The sequence below is a fragment of the Carettochelys insculpta genome, chromosome 26 (assembly GCF_033958435.1).
Source record: "Carettochelys insculpta isolate YL-2023 chromosome 26, ASM3395843v1, whole genome shotgun sequence".
In the NCBI taxonomy this organism is placed as follows: domain Eukaryota; kingdom Metazoa; phylum Chordata; order Testudines; family Carettochelyidae; genus Carettochelys; species Carettochelys insculpta.
In genome coordinates, this window is record NC_134162.1 from 7,517,700 (window position 1) to 7,535,328 (window position 17,629).

General features: G+C 44.1%; 1 protein-coding gene across 2 annotated transcripts; it reads left to right on the forward strand.

Annotated features, from left to right (window-relative positions):
* LEMD2 (LEM domain nuclear envelope protein 2) lies at positions 1-16,451 on the forward strand. Of its 2 annotated transcripts, XR_012642582.1 has the most exons (10): positions 18-1,674; positions 3,507-3,547; positions 4,643-4,718; positions 5,407-5,483; positions 6,164-6,243; positions 9,470-9,615; positions 10,331-10,432; positions 10,527-10,629; positions 11,994-14,414; positions 14,841-16,451. XR_012642582.1 is itself a non-coding variant. In XM_074977526.1 (9 exons), the coding sequence occupies exons 1-9, from the start codon at positions 153-155 to the stop codon at positions 12,142-12,144; spliced, it is 2,298 nt and encodes a 765-aa protein (XP_074833627.1). In that variant the 5' UTR covers positions 1-152; the 3' UTR covers positions 12,145-16,451. The 2 variants fall into 2 exon arrangements, 1 of the variants encoding a protein (XP_074833627.1); XM_074977526.1 differs by having other exon boundaries at positions 1-1,674; positions 11,994-16,451.
* The last annotated feature ends 1,178 nt before the right edge of the window (positions 16,452-17,629 follow it).

Consider the following 17,629-nt stretch of genomic DNA (forward strand, 5'->3'; position numbering starts at 1 on the left):
TGTCGGACGCGGAGCTCGTGAGGGAGCTGCGGGCCTTGGGCGTCCAGCCGGGGCCTGTCACGGACTCCACCCGGCAGCTCTACGCGAAGAAGCTGAGCCGCCTGCGGGCGGAGGGGGCGCCGAGGGGGCAGGTGGAGACGGCGGCGGCCAGCATGGCCGGCCTGTCGGACGCGGAGCTCGTGAGGGAGCTGCGGGCCCTGGGCTTCCAGCCGGGGCCTGTCACCGACTCCACCCGGCAGCTCTACGTGAAGAAGCTGAGCCGCCTGCGGGCGGAGGGGGCGGCCGGCCGGCGGAGCCGGGGCAGCGCCTCCCGGCCCGAGCAGGCCTCGCGCCGCACCCCCACCCCCCTGGCGCGCCGGGCCCACGGCCAGAGCCCCAGGCAGAGCGAGGAGGAGGATGAGGAGGGGGACTCGGAGGAGGGGGACCTGTTCCCCTGCAGGGAGCCAGCAGGGGGGTTAACCCCTCGGCTCCAGCTGGGGAAGGCGGCAGCCACCAGGGGGCGCGTCTCCAGCACCCAGTGGGGGGCAGAAAAAGAAGTGGTCCCCAGCACCCAGAAGAGAACAAGAGATGCGGGGCTAACCCCCAGCAGCCAGTGGGAGATTGGAAGGGGCGTAACCCCCAGCACTGACTGGGAGACTGGAAGAGAGCTGACCTCCAGCAGCACCCGGTGGGGGGTAGAAAAAGAAGTAACCCCCAGCACCCAGCGGAGGGCGAGAGATGTGGGGCTAACCCCCAGCAGCCAGTGGGAGACTGGAAGGGGCTTAACCCCCAGCACTGACTGGGAGACTGGAAGAGAGCTGACCTCCAGCACCCAGTGGGGGGCAGAAAAAGAAGTAACCCCTAGCACCCAGTGGAGAGCGAGAGATGTGGGGCTAACCCCCAGCAGCCAGTGGGAGACTGGAAGGGGGCTAACCCCCAGCACCCAGTGGAGAACCAGCGATGTGGGATTAACCCCTAGCAGTGAATGGGAGACTGGAAGAGGGCCAACCCACAGTAGCCAGTGGAGAACCAGAGATGTGGGGTTAACTCCCAGCAGCCCGTGGGAGACAGAAAGGGGATTAAACCCAAGCACCCAGTGGAGACAAAGAGATGTGGGGTTAACCCCTAGCAGCCAATGGGAGACAGAAAGGGTGATAACCCCCAGCACTCAATGGAGAACAAGAGATGGGGGATTAAACTCCAGAACCCAGTGGGAGATAGAGGGGGGTTTAACCCCTAGCACGCAGCAAGGGGTAGAAAGGGGATTAACCCCAAGCACTCAGTGGAGGATAAAAGATGTGGGTTTAAAGCCCAGCAACCAATGGGGGACTGAAAAAGGCTTAACCCCTGGTACCCAGTGGAGAACAAAAGATGGTGGCTTATCCACCAGCACACAGTGGAGGACAAGAGATGGGGGCTTAACCTCCAGCACCCAGGGGGGAACAGCAGCAACAGGAGTAGGGGGGTTAATCCGCAGAATCCCATGGAGGACTGGGGAACAAGGAGGGGTAACATCGATGAGTCAGTTGGCAGGGTCAGCTTCCAAGCAGGGGGCAGTAGGAAAAGGCAAAGGTCTGGAGTTCTACCTTTCCTGGTTCCTGTACCTGGCCACCCTGGTGTTGTTCCTGATTTTCCTGAGCATCCTTTGGGTGAAGATGATCGGGCCTGGCGGGCTTCTGGGGGCAGAAGAGAACCGTACGTGGGGATTAACCACTTCCTTAAATTGCTTCTCCCACTTCCTCTCCCCTTTCTTTTCAGTCCTCTCTTGTTTCCTTTCCCTTGGGTGTCCGTGTTCACGTTCACTGCATTTAATTTTCTCTTCCCTGTCCTTATATGTTGCCTTTGTCTATTGTCTCCCCAGTCCCTTTCAAACCTGGGGCACCTTGATAGTCATGGAAAAGTGTCTTGATATTGGGGGCTTTTTAATATTCTCCCCTGCCCTGGAGGGCTGTGCTCTCCCCGACAGGACTCTGAATCTCTGTGTACCACCTGCCCTAGTGGGACTTGGCCAGAGGTGTCACTGCCTTCACTCACTTAGTTTCCCTGGGGCTCCACAATAACCTTGACAAGGGCCAGACCTGGGGAAAGCCTAGGCTTTTTCCCCCAGAGCAACCCTATATTCACTTCCCCCCACCCCCCAAATCCAGGAGGGACATAAGAATAAGGTGCATTGTGGCATGCACCCCTACCCTAATGGCGTAATCTGAAATACTAAAATCAGTATCCTTACTGTTCAGGGGTCTGCCCTGCCAGTAGCAAATATTTGCTAAGTTACCAAGACCATCAATTTGCCTAAATCCAGGGCACTGTATAGTTTACCTTATACCCTCTATGGGCATTTCAGCAAACTACCCGCTTTAACCCCCCCCACCTTCCACTTGAATTTACATATAGTATTCACTAGCCACCCATGGGGCACTACTTGTATTCTGGGCAGCATGGGCTTATAGTATGCATGGGTCACCCCCATGGGATAAGCAATGTAACGTGGCAACGGGGCATGCAGTCAGTGCATTAGACTCCAGTGTCACATTATTGCAATGTAATGTCAGAGAGAGGTAGCTGTGTTTAGTCTTCACAAAGCAGAAAATGCAGTCCTGTAGCGCCTGAAAGACTAACAGATCTGAAGAAGTGAGTCTGCCCCACAAAAGCTTATCATCTAATAAATTATTTTTTTATTCTCTAAAGTGCTACAGGGCTGCTTTTTGTTTTGCAATTTAATGTGTACTCATCCTCACTTCACCCCCAAACACCTGCCACTGGATACCCTATCAACTTGAGTGCTGTTAAAACCTGTATTCTAAAGTTTATTTGCAAGCATTCTCTTAACTTGGCTTGAGAGTCTTCAAAACCATAGGTTTTATGGGGAGTTAAGTTATCATCTAATAATCAGAACATATTTTATGATCCTCCATCATAATGATTTACTGCCTGTATAAATGCCTATTATCTGTTTTTCTGCAAAGCATAGTCAGCCATTGTCTTTGATCTTGACCGCATCAGAAGTACAAGATGTGTTGTCTACTGCTGCTTACCTCTAAGAATATACCAAGTTTAAATATGTAAAAAAGGACATCCCTAGGGTAGCAGATAAATTCTCCTGCTGTGTTAAATTTGCAGGATTGTTCTGTTTGTCTGGTTCCAGGAGGAAAGAACAGGGTTTGAAGAAGGAGGTTGCAAGGTGTGATTGCTAAACCACAATGTGTGTGCACATAGTCCTGTTTTCTCAGTCACTGAGTACTGCAAGAGCATATAACTATCCTCTAGAATTATTTGTAAATGCTTGGGAAAGTCTATTGTATTTGCCTACTGAAAATTCCTAGTTTCTGCCCGAATAAGTCTGTTACTAATTTAGGCTTCAATAGGGCTTACCTTAGTTGTTAAATAGCACTGTTTGACTAGTAAGGTAATTACTAGTGGGATGAATCATAGAAGACTCAGATGCTTAACGAAGTAGTTATTTTTAATTGCTAGTTATTTTTCTATCAAGCTTTTATTTTACAGTTAACTCTTATTCTTTTTCTCAGTTAAACTGTTAACTGTGGATTGTGAGACAAGGACAGATGACGTAAGTGTAAATTTAAAGGGTCTTATTTTAAAATCCATGATGGAGGGGCAGGCATCTCACCAACGGTTAACTATTCATGCAAATTTTACAAGCTAGTAACTATCAATATCACTGCCAAATCGCCTTTATCGTTTTAGAGGTGGGAATTTGGTGGCTTGCCAAAGTTAGATTTAATAAGCTTTTTTGGCAGGCCAGGCTGGACTGTGACAAAGTAGAAGAATCAAAGTTCTAATTTTAAGTTATTGAGATCTGAATCACTTGGTGTTAGTTTCTTTAGTTAATGGTAACATAAGCAACTTTGGTTTGTGACAGAGACTTTACCTGTATAGTCAACTTTTCCAGTAGAAGTTCTAATAAAGCTTAAATGCCTAATCTCTCCTGGAATGTTTATGCACCCTTGATTTATTCCATAATGCCCTATTGAGAGAGAGAGACTTCTATGCCAGAGTGGTGGTGATGCTGGTAAACTGATAGTTGATCTCTTTTGATGTTCTGCGGAAGCATATCGTAAATCTCATATCAAAACAAAAAGCAGTCGAAAGCACGTGGCTCGGCGCAGCTACACGGGGGTCCTTTTTGAAAGGACGCCGCACCTTTTGAAATCCCCTTATCCCGATCAGTGAGCAGGACAAGGGGATTTTGAAAGGTGCAGCGTCCTTTTGAAAAGGACCCCTGTGTAGCCGCACCAAGCCACGTGCTTTTGAAAGCAGCACTTTCGAAGCGCCGCGGCCAGAAGCGTCCTAATGCTAATGAGGTGCTGAATATTCAATTCAGCGCCTCATTAGTAGTCTTCGAAATGGCCATTAGCATGGCTTTTTTGAAGATTTGTGCCCGTGTAGACACCCCCTTGGAATAGAAGGCTCTGGCATTAGAGAGTGGGAAACCCTTACGTTTCACAGATGAGGCTCTGCAATTGACATCATTATGCCCAGAGACATTTTGCCTTGGTAATCCTGTATTTTAATTTTTCCAGCTGAAGTATTGCATAACTGAACAATCACTTCTAATGCTGTTTTAATTTTTTTATATTGAATTCTGTTAATTTCTGCGTTGTTGCTGTTGATGCATTTATATTTATCTGTTTTTGAATTTCAGTTCTGTCAAGCTAAACGGAAGGACCTGTTAATGACTATGCTGTATGAATTATATAACTTCCTGGCAATACAAGCTGGTGAGTGCTGATTTTCAACATAAAGCACTTCAGAGTGTTCCGCAAACTGCATCTCTCAGCTGGTTGGACATTTTTAGCTTTATTTTGAAGAGAGTTGATCTTCTTGAGTCTTAAACTCTTAAGTACCTAAATCACTTTTGAAAATTATACTGGGTAACATAGTAGCCAGTATTTAATGTGTCCATTCAGGGTTCTTTTCAAGCTACATTTTCATGTTCTGGATTAGTGGACTTTCCTTCAACATTTGTCTTTGTTCTAGTAGAAGGTTGAAGTGGGGAGATACGGTCCACCATAACATTGCAACTAGATCAGTCAAGATCATCATAATACTGCACATTGATCATCGACCATCCCTGATGGAAAGTGTCTGTCATGCATTTGGCCAAACGTTTACTTCTGTGAAGTGAGATAACAGCATTCTTCCCATCTTCTGTGATGGGTAGACCATGCCTGAAGCAATAGATTTGATTGCCCTTATCTGAAACTATAAATAGCAGCTATAAATGTTATTAAAGATCATAAAACTATCTTGCTAAAATATCTTCTGTATAAGCATTTTGTCTAGAGCTAAAACCAATTTAAAAGAATAACCATTCCAGATGGTTCAGTGTATTTCCTGACTGTCCAAGGGTGGTTGTTATTTTTTTCCTCCCAGGATTATATCTATCTATTTTGACTTCTCTTCTAGGTAGTTTTGAGTGTGGAAACCCTGAGAACCTAAAAAGTAAATGCATTCTGGTTAGCGAAGCAAAGGATTATGTGGTGGTAAGTAGGACTGGAATGAGTGTTTAATTGTTGCATATGGTAGTTAATTTATTTCTATCTGTTATTTATTGCTTTATAAAACAATGTACCATCTGTTTCATTTCTTAATCCAGATCTGAGTCTTTCCAATCTTTTCAGCTGTTCCTAGCAGTTCTTTCAGAAAACAGTCTTCTATTCCATCTTTCTGACAATACTGATATGTGTTGTAAATATAACTAATGTTGTTCTTCCACCTTAGTTGTCAGTCTTTTAATACCAACCCTCCCTTCCCCTTCATATTGGGGACTGGCAGTGCTATGATTTTTTTTTTTTTTCCTGGACTCTCCTCAAAGTGATTGGAGGCAGGCAACTTTCATCTAATGTTCCACTTCTTCATAGAAAATTGTCAGCAAGATTGTGTGGTGTTCAGCAGTTAATCTCAGAAGTGTATGCACTGTATTGTTTTACAGTGTGTTTCATGTATGATACACCATATTTATAAAATTCTAGTCAAGATTCCTGGCTACTCTGTGGATTTGGTTTACCTTTCTACTGGTTTGCCAAATTAGTTAAATTGATTGTAAGAGGTCATCTAGAAAACCAATGCAGGTAGAGCAGTTTCTCCCATTACATTAAGGGAATAATATTATTCCACCTTCTCAAATGAATGCAGAACTAATCTTATGGATTCTTCCATATAGAATGTAACTGGCAGTTCCCCAGAGAAGTTTGAAGATGCCCTGCAATGGATAATGAACAATGACAATGATTTGGGGATTTGGTAAGTAATTGGCAGCACAAAGTGTTCAGAAGGTAATTTACAGCACGTGCTGATCTTGCATAATTTGGTACTCGGTATATATTGTCTTGGTGGTGTATCCCCTAATCTGTTGGACCTCACAGGCAAAATCAGGACTGGGGTGGTCAATACTTGGGTGGAACAATATCCAAATTCAACGTAATGCGCTGCAGGAACTTGGTGATGCAGTTTCTTGGGTCAACTTGCATTAGGAGGCATTGTGCTCGTGGGGCTCTTGTCTTTCAGGTGTTGAATACATCAGATGGCTTGGATTGTTAAGGTTGTTAAAGATCCCATGGCACTTTAAGTTTTAAGAGTGAGATAATACCTCTTATTGGACCAGCTTCCATTGGTGAAAGAGACAAGCTTTCAAGCATCAGAGAGCTCTGCTTCAGGTCTTTATAGCTTGGAAGCTTGTCTCTTTCACCAACAGAAGTTGATCCAGCAAAATTTACTACTTCACCCATTGTGTGATTTTTGATGTGTTAGTCCGGTGTCCTGCCTGTGCTCTAAATCTGTGTGGTTATAATCTGCCTTTTAAAATTCTCCCCAACTTTTGCTACTGGATACTGCATTCTTCAGTATTTCTACTGCAAATAGAGCTTTGGTGTTCTAACATACAGCTGCATTCCACCAGTGAGGTGACTGAATTTCTTGCGACTGATAGAATCCTGTTACTAAAGGATCCTGTTTGTGTTTAAAAAAAAAACAAAACAAAACCCACACTGAATGGCATCTTCATAGTGTATCAGAATCAGTATGTATTAGTAACAGTGGAAAGGCTCCCATTAGCATCACTGAATGCTATAGCAAAACAAAAAGCAGTCAAGTAGCACTTTAAAGACTAGCAAAATAGTTTATTAGGTGAGCTTTCACAGGACAGACCCACTTCTTCAGACCATAGCCAGACCAGAACAGACTCAATATTTAATGCACAGAGAACCAAAAACAGTAAGCAAGGAGGACAAATCAGAAAAAGATAGTCAAGGTGAGCAAATCAGAGAGTGGAGGGGTGGGGGGGAAGGTCAAGAATTAGATTGAGCCAGGTATGCAGACGAGTCCCTATAGTGACTCAGAAAGTTCCCATCACAGTTTAAACCATGTGTTAATGTGCCGAATTTGAATATAAAAGCCAGCTCGGCTGTTTCCCTTTCCAGAACGGTGCGATAATTCCTGAATGCTATATCTGAGACTGAGCACTTAATATTTTGCTTTATGAACAGCAACGGTTTTAACACTTCTGTGGGGTTGCAGGAGAATGTGTTTGGTCTTGAATTTTGTCTGGTTAGAAGTCATAGGGTGAAAATCTCCGTAAGGTTTTGATGAGCCTTTTGAAAAATATAGAACGCTATATAAGTGCTTACCATATATTTATGTAGGTTCTTCTGTCTGTCTCATTCAATTATTCTTGTGGACTGTGGACCACTCAGAACCGTTAACTTGCAGCAAGGATCCATTATATATGTAATTTAAAGTGCCAAAACACAGATCCATTATTTGAAAGCAAACTTGTGTTGGAGAGCTGTCAAGAAGTGAAAATACTAGCAGTCTGAAATTGCCCACTTTGCAGTTATTTAGAGATTAGCTCAAGTTAGCTGGTCTAATTATGCCGTACCAGTATGTGTCTCATGTTTCTGAAGGTTTTAATGATTCGGGGAAACAATATTAAGCCTGTAGCTGTTACAGTTGAATATATGTTCTGAAAGCAACCCAACGCAGCATTATCTTCTTGAGTCAGTGAACACACTAACACTCTTAAAGATGTGACCTGTCCCCATTCATTGTTAATTCTGGAGTCTAATAATGATAATGATAGTTAACTGTTTCCCTGCTCTTTGATTTATTTTGGCAGAAACACCAGAGTTGTGGATATAGCTTGAGTAGAATTCCGTCCCTTTTTTCTTCCTAATCTGCCCCATACAGTTACTGCTATAAGCTAATGTACCAGGTGTTTTCTTCTTCGTGATTCTTTGACTGTGAAGGCTCTAAAGAACTAAGCAATGTTCCTTTAGAGGGTGTGCTTGGACTGTAGGTGGGTTGGGATTCATTGCTTTCTAATCAATGTTTTTAACAGGAACACTGTTCAGGTCCTAAGCTTGCGACACGAAACATACTCTCAATTTTTATATTCACCATAATTAGCAATTCCCAGCAGGTCACCTAATCGATCCAGGGCTTGGCAGCTCATTAGGAAACTCAATACATGTCCAGTGTGCTAAAAACACTGTTGGCTTTTTTAACTGACATTAGGTAAAGTTATTTTGACTTTGCACTGCTAAAAGCTGAACTTAAGATTGTCGTGCTTGGTAATTCTGCTGCCAGTTCTATTCCTTTGTTTAAGATGTGGGCTATAAATTGGACAAAGTGGTTGTGAAACAGTTGGGTATCTTCAATTACGGCAAATTCAGTTAACCAGCTAACTGCCAGTGATTTGTTTCATGCATGTGGCTGAGCTTAAGGTTCAGGTTATTTTGACTGGCTATCCATGGTGGGCTGTTCATCACAATCCTGAAGTGAATTGTGAACTTGCGGAGGGATCTTGCTTCACCTCTTACAAATTGGAGCACTTGGTTGTATTTACCTAATGCCTACTGATTTAATAAAGCCAATAAGGAAGCAAGCCTAGACATAGATTGATCTATCTGGACTGTTAGTGCAAAGGTATCTGATTACACAGTAAGTAGATGAGTGAATTTGTTAATGCTGTGCTCTGCAACTGCTTCCCACAGTGGTGTCTGGTTTACTTTAGCCATGTTTGGTGTTACTTTTCCAGCTAACCTGTTTATGCACATCTGTAGCGAGTAAAGCAATGCGGCTTCCGCAGACACTCTCACTCTCTATGATGCTCTCGGCACAACTGCTGATGAGTGACTCAGTAAACATTTCCATTTCGCTGTGATGGGAGGCGGGAATCCAGTTTAGAGTTTAATCTTCTGCACACTGAGAAGTGCTTTCAAAGCATCTTCAAAGGGACACTTTGGTTTACCAGTGGCAGTTCTGATCCTGCTGCCTTTTCTAAAGCTACGTTCCTCCCTTCCAAAGCAGCCAGTGCTGACAAGTTCTGGAAAGACCATCACGGAGGTTAGTGTTAGCCACGTGGTCTCCTGAGAGTAACAGCTGCTGCAGTGTTTTGTTCATGTTCTGCTGATTGAGCTCTGTTGCTGGAGTCTAGGCTCTTCAAGGGTGGTTTTCTGCTTTTTCCCATCAGGTTAAAAGGGGAAGACTCATCAGAACCAGTTACCAATATAGACCAAGTGGTGTGCCTTGAATCCACTCGTCCTCGGATGGGACTGGGCTGTCGTTTCCGACGGGCTCTAAGTACTGCCATTATGAACCTTTTCATCTTCTTCTGGAGTAAGTCTCTAGCCTTAAGAGCTGACCTTTCCCATGCTTGCACACACTCCCACAATCACATTGAATTAGTGGTAAATGTTAAATTCTCTTGGTGACTTAATTTCTATCTAATTGACCTGTGATCTAGCAATAGAAGGAGACCTGTTAGACAGCCATTGTCCTGCAGTAACTGCTTTTCCTATAGTTCAAATTAGCAAGTACATCTGTTGTCTCACTGAAGTATTTCTTGAGCATTCATTGTGGTGGCCTGCAAGTTAGTCTATTAACCATCTGCCCAAAAATTGAGTTCTCATCTCTGTTAACGTTTTGCTCCCTCACCTGAGTGTGCCCTCCCCGGGCACCTCCAGCAGGCTACAGAACAGCTGATCTGCAGTGGGTAGGCTGTGCTGGAAGAAGTGGGGCGATCAGCACCCACCTTCCCCCCCCGCCGCTTTCTGAGTGCACCAGCTCCCAATCACCCATCTGTGTCCAGAAAACCTTTCCCATTGGAGTTTGACTCCAGGCATGGTTAGTTTCAGAATTCCTATGGGTTGTGGTTGCCACAATAAATATGGATCATACAGGTACAATTCCAGGCAGGTCTTGGATCGCAAAGAATAAAAACACTTTTCTGGTAACAGGGTAGGAAATACAGCAACTAACTTCCAAGAAGCACATGCATGTGAGTGCGCATGCTTCACCTTTTTTTTTTTTTTTTTTTTTATTCCACTTACAGGTCTGATTGCCCTTTGGGGTATCCTGATCTTCCTAAAGTATCGCTGGCGAAAGATGGAAGAGGAGGAACAGGCCATGTATGAAATGGTCAAGAAAATCATAGGTAGAGCCCCAACAGCTCTCTGGAAATCTAACTTAAAATGGTCTCTCTTCCAGACAATTTCACACCTGTTTACCCCATTCTATTCTTCATACAGATGTTGTCCAGGATCACTACAAAGAGTGGGAACAAAGGTTGGAGCGATACCCATATGTAGGCATCCTTCATGTTCGAGACACCCTCATCCCACCCCAAAACAGGTGAGCAAATTCTTTCCCCTCAGGAAGGGGATGCTCAGGTCATGGTGCACTCACTGGGTAACAGCTTGCAAGCAGACTTCTTGGGGTGTGAGGAGTTTGAGGAATGAGGCTGGCCTTTGGGGAAATGCAAAGTATTCTGCTGTAACCCAGATTGTTGCAGTGCTCTTGGGTTACATGTGATGGTCCCAGTGCTATGCAATATAACTTTAGTCACGTCAGTTCTAATGGAAAGAGAAGGTGGATGAAGTAATCTTTTACTGGACCAGCACGTTTTGGACAGAGAAGCAAATATTAGAGCCATGCGGAGCTCTTCTCCTAGTGTTGACATAGTGAACATTGACAAAGGTGTATTGTCATTGTCCTATCAAATAGAAATTGGCTTTTGTCTGCTTTTCTTGGGTGTTTGTGTGTTTCCTCATCTAAACTTGAATATGGTACTATCCTGAGCATCCCTATTGCTGTCATCTGGTCCAGAGGACAGCAGTGCTGTGCCTTTCAGAAAGAGGCATTCCATGTGTAGTCAGAGTACCGGTGTCACATTTTCATGAATTGTTTAGTGTATTGCCTGTAACAGGAGTCAGAGTAAGCTCCCTCATCAAATTCGGGTTTCCCAACAGCCAGAGCAAAGCAATTGCGAGGTAGGCTGCTGTAAGTGGGAGAGGCTATCCAGTTACAGGTGGATTGCTGGGTTTGTCACTTCTCAAGGAGGCAGTATGGTTGAGCAGGTGGATTGCAGGATGGGGAGTTAGTACACTGGGTCCTGTTTTTTCCATTGCTGCAGTGTGCCATTTGCTTCATCTCTAAATAAAATGGAGATCATCCACACACTGTAGCATACTTTGAGGTCCTTGCTGTTATGAAATAGAAATCCTTAATTGTGTTCATCCTTAATCAGGCACACTACTACCCATGGGGAAGAGATCTGATGTGGTTTGACCCAGTCAGAAAGGTTTGAGCTCATTTGCCTGTTTGGGATCCTGAACTGAAAGCTGGGAGCACAACTAGATACTGAACCAGCACTGGAGCAAGCTCCACTTTGTTCTGAAATCTCTCCAAACATTATTGTAAGATGTCCTTGAGGAAGTCCTTAATTGGGGTCTCCTTGCACCACTGGTCAGGAGTTCTGTGCAATCTCTAAGCTCCTTTGTATTGCCTGATGGGCTCACTTGCCACATTATTTCGAACCTTGTATAAAGAGTTTGTGCCTTGATGCCTTCGTTGCTGAACTAGTCCTGAATGGTAGTTCTGCTCTCCTTTACTCTGAATTGGGAGGAAGTTGAGAATCCCCTGGTAGGCTGTGTGAAGTGTGATAAGCGAGAGAGATCTCAGCAGAGATGATTATTCCTTTTTTCTGTTGCTTCCAGGAAAAAAATGAAGCGAGTCTGGAACAGAGCTGTGGACTTCCTGGCTTCGAACGAATCACGGATTCAGACAGAGTCACACAGGATAGCAGGAGAGGATATGCTGGTGTGGAGATGGACTCAGCCCTCTTATCTCTCTGATTCAGAGCACTAACCCAGAGAGTGGGGGAGCCGTCGGTTCAGTTTGTGCAAAGGGACAGTTCCCACTGGATCCGAGAAGGGATGGACAGGAGTTCTCACTGTCCCAATTGAGAATCTCCCTGACTTACTTGCCATCTATTTCTGAGACACACTTCACAGATTTGTTTTTTGAGGGCAATAATCTTAGCTTGTGAGAAGATAGACTTGAGCTAGAGGTGGAGCCAGCCGGACACCAAAGCTAGCTGTCCTGTGAGTGTTTGAGCTCCATGAGTAAACAAACGCACAAGCACTCTTGAATACCTAATAAAAAGGGGCAAGGGAACTCTTTGCCCTAGGGCTAGGGCGGTTAAAACTGACCTCTACTATGGGAAGACCAGCAAGTGGTTTTACCCATCAGCAAATGCTTTTTAAAAGAATTAATATTTCCCATGGAAACATCAGGAGTGGGAGTTACGATCCATTAGTTTAAAAATGCTTTTATTTCGTTAGCATACAAAAATCAAGCACTTAATTGACACTTCACAGGGAAGATCTCTGTATTTATTTTAATCTTACAAAGCATGGGTGGGATTGAGGGAGGACTTTCAAGTGCCTTGAGAGATTTGGAGTATGGGCTGCTGGAGGAGAGGTGGTGGTATCTTATGCTTTGTATGTCTGTTTTCACTGTGCTTTGTCATATACCAAGAACTGAGGAAGAGGTGAAAAATTACAGAACAGAGATGTATGTAAGGAGCATGCTCTTATGGCTTTAGTCAAAAATGACTGCTCCCTTGTAATCCCACCCCCCCCCAAAAAAAAAAAAAGAAAAAACGAAAAACAACAACAAAAAAGCCTATCTTGGGAATGAATATAGAGGGTGAATGTTTGTCTGTACTGGGCAGCTGCAATGTGTGTGTATTCTGTTGAAGGGCAGATACACAATGCCTACTGTGCTGATGGCAGGGATTGTTTGCAGGAGTTAATGCTGTGGCAATGCCACAACACTTAACGAGCAGAGTTCAATTCTCCATTAATGTTTGCAGGCATTGTATTTTGTATATACAGCTTTTTGGCGAAATAGGTTGGGTTTTATGTACACTTAAGAAGTGTTTGTTACAAAGAGAAAATAGCACCAGAGTGTAGGGATCTAGGTAGGACTGAGATGCTGTCAGGATCTCCAACATCATGAACTTTTTATCCCAATCTCCAGTAGTTTAGCCAAGACCAAATTCACTTCTGGTGTTAACTCCATTGGCCACCGCTTATAGCAGCAGTGATTTGATCTTGTGTAACCAGTGGTTTTTATTCCCATTAGTGTCCTAAATATCATACAGGTAGTCCATGTTCATAGAGAGCTGGTTCTTCAAGGTTCTGGGTCGACAGGCAAGCTTCACAAAACCATCCAATCTTCCACTATTCGTGGACCTGCATTGAGAAATAAGTTTATAAAGTACCCTGGTAGGTTTGACCTCATTTCTTAATGTATGGAAGTACATTCTAATAGTGAAGCTTGCATTTCTGCGTCCTTCACTGGCCACATTGAAAACTGAAGGATCACTGGGGCTTTTCCCCTGTATATTCTGCTGGCTTCCTCGAATTCATTATACATCCTGCTGGCTCATTAGAGAAACTCAATACAGAGGAGAAGTCTCCAGAAACAAAGCAATGGGAGGTCTTATTGGTTCAGTAGGAGAGATCCCATGTTGAGCTGAATTTTATCCTCCTCTTTTCCCTTTTATGGCTTAGGCAGGGTGTTTGAACAAGAGAGGAAACTCAGCAGCTGTGTCCAAGATGTGAACCAACTTTCCCCATGCCTTATTGATTAAAACCATTGATAAAACAAAGGCAGCCTTTATTGTGCTGGAATAAGATCTTCATATCCACTGGTATTTCTGAAAACTCCCATTGTGCCTCCTGTCTTTTTTTGTCTTTTTAAAATATATTTGGGTTTTGTAATTTTGTTTTTTAAAACCACCAGGTTTAGTGTGAAAAAGGCCAAATGCTGAACTAATCTTTTGTATTGTTGATGAAATTCTTTTTTTGTAGGGCGAATTTCATGGGGTTGGTGCTGTTTTTTACACATTTAGCTTGGGTCTGTACATTTAATTTCAGAATAAATTTTAATATTTATTAATATTTGTATTGTATTAGTCAAGGACCAGCATACAGGTGTGCTAAGCACTGTACAAACACAGAACAAAAAGATGGTCCCTGACCCAAAGAACCTACAGTCGCAGACAAGAGCCACCAGGCAAGCACAAGAACCAGAGACACTCTGCTGGTCAACATGACATGGCATACCAGGTGCCTAGCTGTTATCGAGTTCTTGGTGGGTAAGAGAGACTGATTTTTGTGAAAGGTGTAGGATGAGAAGGATTATTCCTGTGTGGACACTTGTGTAAAGGGACAGATTTATATGTAATGAAATATTACCAACATGAACTTCTAATAGCTGACTGAGCAACAGTTGGCCACAACACCAGGGGTTAAAGGTGCAGTCTTGGCAGCAAGGAGTTGGGTAACGTGTTTAAACGTGATTATTGACTTCAGGGTGCCATGCATTGAGGGTGTTATGTGCCCACACTCTGAAACCCAGATCCCTTAAAGGCAGCTCAGTTTGGGCATCCATAATCATTACTCTGTTCTGAAATTTGTGGTCATGAGTTCTATTCCAACTGTCATTGGTCCATGGCAGTGCCTTTTGACAAGTCACTTATGTGTCTCATTTAGGAGAGAGACGACGCTTGCCATCCCAAAGTGCTATGAGATCTTCAGTTGAAAAGTGCTATGCAAATGCCAAAAACTGTTGCAAGGAAAAGCTGGAAAGTAGGTATGTTGCTTAGTGAATGGGGTGCTAGGCTGGGACTCAGGAGGCCTGTGTTCTAGTCCCATCACTAGTCTGCTGGGAGACTCTGGACAAGTCACTTCTCCTTTCTGTACCTCTGTTTCTCCATCTTACAGATGATAACGATACTGACCTCCTTTTGTAAAGCACTCTCAGTTCTACTGTTGGTATGGCTATAAGTGGTAGGATGTACCCCGGTGTGGCTGATTTGTAGAAGACTCATGCCATACTAGATTGTCTGCCAAGGGAGAGAGAAGCTGTGACAAGGGTGAAAGGAAAAGATCAAAAATATCTGAGACTGCCTCTTAGATAACTGAGGGGCCATCCTTCAAAAGAGCCTGCCAGGTAGAAAGTGAATAGTTTCTAAATCTTCCAGGAACACTGGCAAGCTGGAATTAGTCCTCCTATGTTCCTGCTAGTTTCCATCCTCTTACATATTTGTACTGCATCTGTTGGCTGAGTACCTGTGGGTCAGTATGTATGTGGCTGCATCAGAAGCTGCTGGTGGGTTTCACTTTTAGCTTTCACAAGCAGACTCTTGAAACCAGAGCAGTTGAATCATCAACACTCAGCTCTAATGGCCAGAGCTGACGCATGGGCTCCGGGTTGGTGAGATATGTTTGTTTCTCTCATGAAGTGTGTCTGAGTGACAAGGAGCCAGATCGTCAGTGGTGCAAAAGAGTTCACTGCCCAATTTCCATTGAAAGCTGACAGGAATTGGGTACCTAACTCCTTTTGCTGGCTTGGAAAATATCCTTTGCAGTGTGTCTTTTGTTGCTCGGGTTTGCAAACAGAAAAGGGCGGAAAGAGGAGTGTTGCTTAATGAAAGGTTAAACCTCCCTTCTCCAAGAGTGTATTTTTGTTTAGATACAAGTGCCCAGCATAGGTTGCTAAGTTACAGCTGGGATATATTCAGCGTAGGAAATCATCTGGGGTTGGTGTACCTACCTGTGAAGAGGCTGTTTGCTCTGAATCTAACTGCTTAAATAATCCTCCATAGTGCTCCTCCTTGTGAGAACAGGCAAAGGGAAGCCTTGGTTAATAAGAATTTTTAAAGGCCTCTTCATTTCCTAAAGCTATGTAAGTGGTCTAAGGCTATCCTTCCACGCTGTCTCCACTGGGATCCCCAGTTCCTCCTTGCTCTGCAAAACTGTACAGACAATTCTAAAGGCCTGTACACACCTCTTTGTAGACACCAAAGTGCTTATACAAAAGGTGGAGAATTGGCCCTGTTTTCCAAGTGATTTAGTGGCTGAGTGACCAAATTCCCTGTTCAGTGCTGTCCTTGCTATTTGTACTGACTTCATCATTTTTAAAGTCTCCTCCGTTCTCTGTAATCATTAAGACACTGTGAATAAATCCTCTAATGGTGGGCTGATAAAGCCATCACATCCCCTTGTTGTCCAAAGAAATACATGTACCAGCAAGGAATCTAAAATAAAATTTGCCCTTTATCTTCTTATTTTCTTCTTCTGTTTAAAGGCTTTCATATTAAATGTTTGTCTCCTGCTGACATGACAGCTGATGCTGTGCTTTATTTATGGGAAGCACAGTTAGGGAGCGGTGCCAGTTCTGCTGGAAAGAGCAACATGAGCTAAAAAGTAAAAAGTGCATCCAGCGAAATCCGCCCAAAGGCGTCCACCTCCAAAGAGCTGCCCCCTTGTCTCAAGTGATCCCTCTCAAGCAGCCCTGGGGTGTCCGCTGCAACTTCGTTCTGACACTTGCACTTGTACAGTGCCTGTAGGACAGACATCACAAAAGGCTTTATGTGCTCTAATGAATTAAGCTTCATAACACCACAGGTGACAGGTGGAAAACAATTAGTGTAGGGCTCCACAGGTGGGCACAGAAGCCAGCTCCCGGGGTTTCCCATCCTATGCTTTAACCACTTGTCCATGTTTCTTCACAATCATCCGGTCTCTCTGCAGCGAATTTTTTTTATGGCAGTCTTCACTTGAGCAGCTGCATCTGGGACCATTCCTCTGTGGCTCAGATAGCGCCTAAGCCAAAGCCCATTGGTGCTGGTGAGGGTCTTTCCATTGATATAGTAGCTAGTGTTTATGTGCCTCCAGCTTTGTCCATTAGTCCTCAATTGGTGTTAAAAGATATTCCCTTCTTGTAGCTTGGTATACAAATGACACTTCATCTGCCAGCATCTAGGCTGTGTAGATCTCGCTCATCTGCTGTGCCACCGATGTCAGCATAAGACTTAACATCTTCATCCACCTCCTCCTATAGCAAGTGTTATTGACAACACCTATCATGGGCTAAGATCCCTGTGCCTAAAGCTGGAAGAAGTGTGTACCTTATCCCTCTGGACTTCTCAACCCTCCTAAAGGTCTATGAGAATTAAACAATGAGACCCTCCAGAGCTGGTATGATTTGGTGGGGTGTGACTTTGTCTTTGTGTTCAGATCCCAGAGCCAGGCCTCAGTGGTTAAGGAATGCACACCCAGCAGGGGTGTGTGAGAAACAGTGTAATCACTCCTAGGACATGGTTAGTTATAGCTTGTTTAGAAAGCACAGAATTTTTTTCTGTGGCCTGGATTCCTGTTCTCCCACTGCGGCGGGAGTAGTTCCCATGGGGATACGTAAATGTTCTCTTGCAAGTTTTGCTAGGAGCATACGAGTCTCACAGTACAGGTTGCACCTCTCAAGACAGCAGTATCTATTC

Excerpts from the sequence above, each read along its gene's own strand:
- LEMD2 (XM_074977526.1), top strand. The coding sequence starts at position 153 with ATGGCCGGCCTGTCGGACGCGGAGCTCGTGAGGGAGCTGCGGGCCCTG. Across the intron at positions 1,675-3,506 it reads TCTGGGGGCAGAAGAGAACC|TTAAACTGTTAACTGTGGAT; the intron begins GTACGTGGGGAT and ends TCTTTTTCTCAG. Across the intron at positions 6,244-9,469 it reads GACAATGATTTGGGGATTTG|GTTAAAAGGGGAAGACTCAT; the intron begins GTAAGTAATTGG and ends TTTTCCCATCAG.